The sequence below is a fragment of the Acyrthosiphon pisum genome, chromosome A1, assembly GCF_005508785.2.
Source record: "Acyrthosiphon pisum isolate AL4f chromosome A1, pea_aphid_22Mar2018_4r6ur, whole genome shotgun sequence".
Lineage (NCBI taxonomy): Eukaryota > Metazoa > Arthropoda > Insecta > Hemiptera > Aphididae > Acyrthosiphon > Acyrthosiphon pisum.
Window position 1 is genome coordinate 43,003,678 of NC_042494.1, and position 9,847 is coordinate 43,013,524.

The window sequence follows — 9,847 nt, forward strand, 5'->3', positions numbered from 1 at the left end:
AGTATAATATTGAAATACATAACTTAACATTTTTATTGTTGTGGTTGTTTTTACAATAATATCCACTCAATCTTTCCAGTTGGATTTAAATTAAATTGAAACAATTAAAGATATAACGTACTCTAAAATATAATTTACTACCCATGTAAATGTGTTTTTTTGATTGCTTTAAAGTTTTATTGATTATGTAAAATAAACAATATTACATTATTAGTTATTTCCTATACTTTATAATTTCTAATTACAATATCAATATCAACGATGTAATAAAATAATAGTTCGTATGCGCACGCCACACGTTAGTAGTTGGCATTGGCACTATTTCAACTTTTGACTTGGGGGGGGGGGGGGCTAAATATATAAAAGGGCAAGTAGCCCATTGCAATATACCATATTAAAATTGTATGTCCTAGCTTTTTTTTTAGGGTAGGGGGGGCTACGGTTAAGTTTGGGGCTTAAGCCCCCCCCCCACACACACATTTGCGTCTATGGTAGTTGGTACATAGAATAAATATATTATAAATAGTATTTATAATCAATGATAGAATTAATATTATGTATCGTCAGCTATCATGGTTCTGGGGTGGACGACGAACTAAGTCAAGGGTCAACTTTTCGGCCACTATGAACAGTCTGTATTAAGCAGTAATTATTGTTGCTTTCTTGGACTTTTTGCATTGCATGACTATGATACTGCTATTTGGCGTCATTTATACTCGTTTTTTCAATCAACTCTTAATTTTTGTAATCTTTTTTTATAGTGTATAATATTGTATTTTGTTATACGTTTTGACAGTAGTTAAAATAATGTATCATCGTGATCTGTGTTTTTGGAACTTAGTCCATATCCATTCCATCTATACATATTAATAACAAAAGGTGGGTAAGTGGATGTCACTCTGATGTACAGTAGGTTACAAGTTAAATTTGAATTCAATGATATAATATCATTTTATAAGAATAACGATTCTCAGCGAAAAAGGTCAGTCAGCCTATAATATTACTATATGAATATATTTTATGATATTATTGTGAATAAAGTAATTTATATGTTTACCTATTTACGTGGAACCTTGTTTTAAATTTTCAATCCTTAGCTATAAAAGTTGAACATATTATACATTTTTGACTACAAAATAATTATCAAATTTTAAATTTGATTAATTTTGTCAAAATTCGAATTTTGAATGCTTACAAAAAAAAAATGTGCAAATGTATTTTTAATATTTTTCAACTGCTATTGTAAAAATATATCAGGAGCCCTGCATTCAATTTTCACGCTTTTTTACACAACAAATACAATTTTATTGATATTTATAGAAAAAAAAACTAAAAAAATTGAAAACTGACAATATCAGTAAAAAGCTCAAAAAGAGTAAAATTATTTTCAAAATTTTATGGTGTATAGAAAATTAAAATATAAACATTCAGTGAAATTTTCATGTACCTACAATTATTCACTTTATAACAATAAAATAACAAAACCGCTACGTGAGAAATCGAGTGAATATCCAGTATTGTAAAAATATGAATTTCAAACATTGTTTTTGATAAAGGTAGACAAACTTATGAGGAATCTTGTATTAAATGTTCAAATCCAAGATTTAAAAAGAAAATTTTTTATGAATTCTCAACTAAAAATAATTTGCTAATTTTCGTGATTTTTACATATTTTGTCAATTTTTAAACTTTAAATGCTAATAAAATAAAACTGAGACTAAGGATTTTTAATTTTTTTTCATCTGCCTTTGAAACAATATTATAAGAACCTTGTATTAAATTTTCAAGTATTTTTACTCAACATACAAAGTTTTATTGACATTCATAGAAAAGAAAACTAATAATATTGGAAACTGAAAACGTTCCTATACATTTTAAAACAAATCAAAATATTTTGAAAATTTTATCATGTATAGAAAATAAGGTAAATTGAATAACTCATTCAACTTTAAACAATGTTGCACTTGGCAAATTTCCTATAGAGTATAGTGGACGCGCAGTCCATGATGTACAATATATATTAATATGCAGTCTATGATCAATCCTCAGAGACCAGATTATATGCTAAGTTCCCACTTAAATATTTCGAGTATCCACGAATACCAAATATTCAACACGATATACACGAGTCAAGATGAATTTTGACAATATATCAAGTAGATTGTTGATATTATTCTATTATTCTTTGAGTAAGTGCTTATCATTTTATTAGCATTGGCTTACGACTAGCTACTATATAATTATTTATTTTTAAATACTTGTACATCATTAGGATTTAGGCTTATACTTGATTTTCGTTCAGCAGAACCAATATTTTGTTAGTACCTCTGAAATAGTCTAATATTTGAGTGAATTAATCTATTATCATATTTAAAGGTACCTATGAATATTATCTAGGGCACCTCGTAATTCGTATAAGCTTTTAATGATGTAATAATGACGGCTTGCCTACCAAATAAATAAACTGGGACCAATACAATATTTTAACTTCTTTATAAGTTAAAATTTTTCAATTACTCGTTCAATTAATAACATCGATACTTAAAATTATTTTTCATTTGAATGACTAATCTTCTGTTATAAATCTTATGATAAAACTGGTTCAACTTTTTATTTAAATTTTTTTTTGATAATTAGGGCCCGGATTTTAATGCAAAAAGCATTATTTTTGGCAAAATGCTTTTCAAGAACAAAATTCGTTTCATACATCGTAGAGAGTTGAAAACTTAAACTGATATTTTGTATTTTTAGTAGTTTAAGCATTTTTAGAGATTTTATTAAAATTTAGTTACCTAATTTTGTTAATTTTTAGCGCATATTTATACATATAATATATCATATTTTTCCATCAAACTTAATTGGTAATTCAAAAAATGTATTAGCTCAAGAAAAATTTGTTCTGACCATTTATCATTTGTCGATTGTACCAAGTTCCTTTTATTTATGATTTTAATACGTCGCGTGTCCATAACGTCTTTATCTATCTAACTACATTCTACAGGTAATCGAAAAAAAAATTTCCAGAAAAAAATCTTCAAACCAACTACTTAGTTATTAAATTATAAAGGACAGTAGGTTAGGTACCTAGATAAAAGCAAATGGTTAGGTACCTAAGTACCTTGTACCTATATTATACTTAAATATAAAAATATATAAAAAATAATAATATCTAACAATTGTGGCCCAGATTAAAATGCCCCCCTAGGAATTTTCAATTACATTCTAGAAGTTTTCAATCATCAAATGTATGAAACGGAATTTTCACTTGAAATGCATTTTCTGCAAACTGGCAGGTTAGTCCCATGGATTTCCCAAAAAAATAATGCATTTTGCATTCAAATCTGGGCCCTAGTAATAATATTAAGGAAAGATTTAGATTAGGAAAGATTAACTAGCTTAGCTTTACTCAATAGGTACTCATAGGGACATAAGCATTGATGTGGAAAAAATCATTGACAGATTTGCGGCTGGTAAAAAAATAACCATATAATTGTTGCTCAAATAAATTATTAATACATTTGTTTATTTAATATTGAATAAAATTGACTGTTGAATTTTTATATGGTTTAATTTTTTTTTGATCTATAACAGATGTCTATTGACTAATTTGTATTGGAATTCTATGACACCAATTCACCCCCTACTTAAATGAGCTTCAGATCCACTACTGATTTAGACAAATCGATATGTCATTCCCTCAAAAATATTATTCCCTATCTTTTTATCTCTATTTATTATTCAATCATTGTGTTTGTAAGACGCAGGCAAGTGGCAATAATATCGACCATCATACTATTATTATTATTATTATTATTATTATTATTGTTATATTCTGTGACACTATCAACACAATACACATCTCGTCCTTGTACTAAAATACAAAACATACACACAAAACTTCTTATGTCTCGGGGTTTTCCCCAAACGAAGACTTGTTAAAACAGTTTAGCTGCATTGAATAATGAACGGTCGTGTTTACCAGACTAAATTGAAAATAGTTATTTATATATTTATTTTGGGTCACAAGTTCTTGACGTTCCCGGTGTGGACGAATAATCGTCTCCCCATCCACATCCCCGTCCCCACCACTATATTTTAGTCTTTTAATTAATAGTTTTGTCGTCACTGCTCACTCGTCGGCTATCGCTAATCTGAGAACGATCTTTGCGGCAATCGTCCGTCTACCATCTGATGCCTAACCTAACCGACGAATTTCGATTTTCGAAACGCAAGTACGCAATAATATAGTTGTGAATATGGACCAGTCTATGTTGTCATTCGTCTTAACACATTTGCCAGACAACTGGGACACCAATGTCACGTACACCGCTAGCCATGTGTTGTGCGTTTTATCCAGGTCGAAAAATGCTGGTGAATACCAGTTTGTTGAAGCCATGTTTTATGGAGCAAACATCAGTCAGATTTTAAGGGTGCAGAACCCGTTTCAATATGGAAGATATATGTTGAGGCGTGAAATGCTAAATTCTACCTATGAAGTAAGTACATACATACAAAAACTCCGGTCTTCAATCTTCATACTCTGCTATTATGTGTATATGTGGGTGGGTGTGCGGATTTGGACACACGGATCCAAAGCAAAGATCTGGGGGGGGGGGGGCTACAATTTTGTTACAATACAAATACAATACTACAACATTTGGTAATTGCAAATGTGTCAATTAAATCTTCGAAATTCAATTTGCCTAACATTTCATTCTCTATTGATAACAATGCTAAATTATTCAACTTTTCATCAGGTTAAGTAGACCTTGAATAGTTTTTTACGCATTTGAGGCATGAAAACCATCTCTCGGTAGTACAATTGGACACTGGTACACTTACTAAAATTCTCAATGCTTTGTCAATATTTGGAAATATTTCAGTGTGTAAAGATTTTTCTCAAATTCTGGTACAGTGTGGTTGGAGTTAATTTATTAATGTCAATTTCGATATCAATGTTTAGTAAATAAAATTGCAAATGTAAGCATTCTGACAAAAAAGTATTATGCAAATCATCCGGGTAAATTTTTTGTTATTTCTCAGCAAACTCAACTATTTTCAAAGAATTTAAATATGTAATATTTAGTAGTACTTAGTCGTACTTAGTACTTGTTGGCTGTTGTGGCTATAAATATTATATTTTAAAACAGAAAAAGAATAGAATAAGTCTGTTGCTGAGTCAATATGCAATACCACCAGTATCGAAAAAAAATTAAATCCCTTGAAAAATTTGCCGCTGTAGGCATGTGCCTGCATATAAATACGCCAGTGCCATTTCTGTCTCTGGTATGAACCGTGGATTATACATGGATTATGGTTATCAGGATATCATTAAATGTAGAGGAGTACCTAATTGTACCTAGTATTAATGTATTAGGTGCGTACCTGGGTAGTAGGTTTGTTAATGGTATAGTTTTTTAAAATCTAATAAATTATTATTGAAAACAAATAAATTAACTGCATAATGTATTTAGCAAAACTGAATTTGAATAAAATAATATCAAGAAATTTGTTTGAAAAAAATGTTCTATAAAAAAGTGCTCTGTGATGTTTGCATCTATTATTGTACCATAGTGTATACAATCAGATTCTATTGTTAATATGTATAGGTTATGTGTTTTGCCATTTCGTTGAAAAATATTTTTTTTATGGTCGTTACTTGAGAGATGAGTGGTAGAAGTAAAACAGGCATTTTGATAGAACCTATTATAAAATATAAACTACATGTTTGTAAAGGAAAACAAAATCTGCCTATTTGAAATCTAGATAGTAATTTATTTTTGTCTTATACAGTGTTATACTATTATTGTTTTTAATTGAAAATTTATTGCAGAATACTGTTTATCATGGAGTTCATAGAGATGATTTGAGCACGGCATTGAAATTTAACTGTGATTACAGAAGATATTCTAGGAAACGAGAGGGGATTTATGAAAACTCTCAACATCCGATGTTTTATAATTCATTCTCGGATTTGTTAAACAAAACCATACATCCTATTTCAGACATTAATGTCTTAGTTTTAAAAATAATGACTAAAGCACCAAAGACACAATGCGACTACTATATTCAGTATCTTGTTAAATTTTGATTTTTTTTTTTTTTTTTTTAATTAAAAAGAGATTTTAATTAATTAATTTATTAACTACTGTTATAGAAATATTTTTTTTTTACATTTTCAAAAACCTAAATTATTCATTAAAATAATTAGGCCAACGTAATTTAACACAAAGTGAAGATTTCTTAAAAAGGGACCTGTGATGAAAACATTTTTTAAGTTGTACCTGTTGTACTTATTATATTATACTTAAATGTATGCTTTAACATAATTATAATTATGTTCAATCAATGTATGTTGGTAAAATAAAATATTTGTAATAAGTAATTTGTATTTAAGTATAATATATTTTAATTAATTATATTTCAATATTTTATAATACTGTTAATAATTTTTTGTTTATTTAGAAAGGTTGATAATTTTTAAATGTGTTATTGCACATCATCCATTCAATTATTATGTTTTCATTCATTTGATGTTATTACTATTTATGATTTTATGAATATAATTTTTTGTAGTTTTATTTTATTGTTTACTTGTCAATTTTTCATACCTTAAATTCTCATCCACCCGGTGATTCACCAAGCATGCTATTCTCTTAAAAGTTAATTTATTCAAATTCTGATTTTTGGAATTTTTAAATATAGCTATAGGTAATATAATATAATATAGGTACTCAAAGACCATTTTTTGTACTACTTAAGGAGTTTCCTGTGGAGATAAACTTCTGTTTTTTAAATAAGAACCCCCCCCCCTTTTTTACAATAAATTATTTAGTAGATAGTTTTTTTGAAGATGTTGATATACCTAATTTAATAATCAAACTAGTAGTTTAGCAGTTATTAAAATGTTTAAACTAAGGGTAAGTAGTACTTAAAAATGGTTTTATAAGATGTATGCAATGTTGAATCTAGTATTTATTATATTTGGGCCATTTTTACAAATTATTATAATATCACTATTGATAATAATACACTTATTTATACAATTATGAATAAAATAAAATCATTTGTAGGTAGATATTTTAAATATTTATTGTGCTATAAAAAAAAAGATTGAAAAGATTGAAGACTGAAGCGACTAACGGCTTAATGAACACAAAAATGATTAATATCGGATTAAGAAGAAAGTTAGAACGGCTTATGTATTTAGTACAATAGAAGTCATAACAAAAACAACAAATTCTAAGCTAAGCTGTTATTACATTTTTCTTAAAATGCAACAATTGCATTTCTTGCCATTTGTACAAGTTAACTAGGGGCTGGGTTAATTAAAGTTATTCATCTAGTATTCAAACCGCGCAAGAAATAAAAGATGTGTTTATGTACTTTTGAATTTAATGTTAATGATAATTTAACCATGGGTATCACTATTTTTTTTCATATTATCGACGTTAAAATAGAATTACACTATGTTTAAAAGTACATTGTTTAGTATTGAGGGAACTAAGTGCAACATTATTTTTGAAACTGAAGCTCGGAGACGGCTTAAGAGAAAATAGTGCACTAGACAAAATCAAGAATGTTTGTTTAAATTTTTTATTCCGGTGTTTGAACACCCTAATACATCCAAAAACCCTGACACCCGAAATGATTTGGGTGCTAAGCCCTGGTTAGTATATAAATAAAAACAAACAAAATAAATTGTCAATTATTTTTAGATTTAATTATCTGCATTGATTAAGTATTTTGTTATTTGCAATAAATCAATTTTTGTTAAAAAAATCATTATTTCATTAAACACTAAAATAGTGTCCAGATAATTTAAGATGTATATAATATATTAAATGTAATATATTAAACATTTGTTAAACGTTCCTTTTTTTTTCTTATCTAAATTTATTAATTTAATTTATATGGTATTTTTAAATAAAATTATAAATTTAAATTTAATTTATAGTCTTAAAAAATCTAAAAACTAATTACCTATCTTTTATCTTGTCTAGATAAATGTTTTATTCAATTATCTGTTATCTTATGTAGATAATTTAAAAGTTATCTATGCACAACACTCCCTAGGCGTAGGCCTATGTCACCACCCAGTTACCTCTTAGGCCGTGCATAGGTTAGGTAACGTGATGAATTTGTATATGTGGGGGTAGGGGGGGGGGTGTATAGCTTATTATGTTTCTGGACTTCTGGTAAACAACATATATTCTAAAAATGTACGAAAGGGGGTGGCTAAACAAAAATCCAAGGGGATTATAGCACCCTTAGACCCTCCCCCCATTTTACGCCTATGGAGCCGAGACCGCTGAAGCTTAAATTATAATATAGTAGGTACAATGTTACAATGAAAATAGTATGAGCTTATCTGTGTATATAATGTTTAGTAATATTTAATACCATTGACTATCATGAAGATGATATGTAACTATTATACCGGTCACTGGATATATCATTGCATCAATATAATAATAATTTAATAATAAATAATAATTAATATAATATTATTTATTATTATTGTAAAATGTATTAGTATGTATAAACAATTTACACCTTATTTACATAAAAAGAAACATGTGTTTAAATTATATAATAAATGCATTTACAGATAATACTTTGGATTCTGGTAATAATTGTCGTATGGTTGCTTGTACGGTTCTTCAGTTGCCTTTGGTTTTGGGGCGAATGGATTTTTTGCTGCGTCCGTGTTAAGTCTTAAAGTTAAAAAATATATATATAAGTAGGTATACCTTATAATATTGCCCTTTAGTGGTTTCGGCCAGTTTTAAAAAGTAATTGGAATAAATTTAATATTTTTTTGAAAAAAATATGCTCACTCGTAATAATATGTCGCCTTGCTACAGTCTACGTTGTACCACCAATCGCAGGTAAATTCTTTTTGATTGAACAGAGTGCCGTTGGAGCACAAGAAAGATGCTCCCTGATGACCTTCACGACCGTCGTGACAGATATGGTAAGCCTAAAATATAATATAAAAATATAAAATGTTATTAATCTGATAGGTATTTTAAAAACTGAATAATGAATTCTCTATAACTATTAATTTTAAAACTATAACTATAAATCTATAACTATTAATCATAAATTACTATTTAAAATGTTTTAATTCATACTCTAGCGATTGTCCATAAATCATAATGGATAGTATAAATGGTATAATGTTATTATATACATCTATGATCAGAGTCTGTATGATCTATTGATCTATCTCACTATTCTCACCACAGTGAAGTTCCATCAATTGATAGATTCTTCCCTCAAGAATCACAACTAGATAATACCAACATCACTTATACTTATTGTAAAAATACATAGGTACCTAAGTATTTACAAATCGTATAATAAATATTAAAATACAAAAATTATAAAAATTATACGTTTATAATATGTACCTATATACATATTATGTATTAATCCCGAAATCGATTTAGTACGATCGAGAAGAAGGAGAATATTGAATAGGTACCTATATACCTAGGTATTTGATCATCATTGGTTTGGAGAAAAATATGATAATACGATTATTTTGAAGTTAATAATTTAATATACTTTTCTTTTCCGGTACCTATCTACTTAGACCGGGTGCACGCCAACAATGCGAAAGGGGTGGGGGGTGAATTTCACATCCACAGAGGTAACGGCGTTCAACCCCTCCCATTATTTTATATTGTAATAGTGTATAGTAGTGGTGAAATACTCAAAGGGGAAGGGGTCCACCAATCCCTCCTCCCGATAACCGCCACTGTACCAATACCTAAATTACACTTCTACAGTTCTACTTATCATAAATCATAATAAAGTTATGTTTGTGGTCGAATGTTCT

At 28.3% G+C, this 9,847-nt stretch overlaps 2 protein-coding genes across 2 annotated transcripts in view; one reads left to right on the top strand and one right to left on the bottom strand.

The window, feature by feature from the left end:
* The first annotated feature begins 1,845 nt into the window (after nucleotides 1-1,845).
* Nucleotides 1,846-6,336, top strand: LOC100568766. The gene is made up of 2 exons (XM_003244977.4): nucleotides 1,846-4,496; nucleotides 5,834-6,336. Exons 1-2 carry the CDS (start codon nucleotides 4,257-4,259, stop codon nucleotides 6,089-6,091), a joined length of 498 nt encoding a protein of 165 aa, XP_003245025.1. The 5' UTR covers nucleotides 1,846-4,256; the 3' UTR covers nucleotides 6,092-6,336.
* A 2,154-nt stretch (nucleotides 6,337-8,490) lies between these two features.
* Nucleotides 8,491-9,847, bottom strand: part of ACYPI45536 (uncharacterized LOC100568673) — a 14,343-nt gene continuing 12,986 nt past the window's right edge. Inside the window, 2 exon segments of the mRNA NM_001293416.1 lie at nucleotides 8,491-8,717; nucleotides 8,841-8,983. Coding sequence (NP_001280345.1) covers nucleotides 8,606-8,717; nucleotides 8,841-8,983 — 255 coding nt within the window. The 3' untranslated portion in view covers nucleotides 8,491-8,605.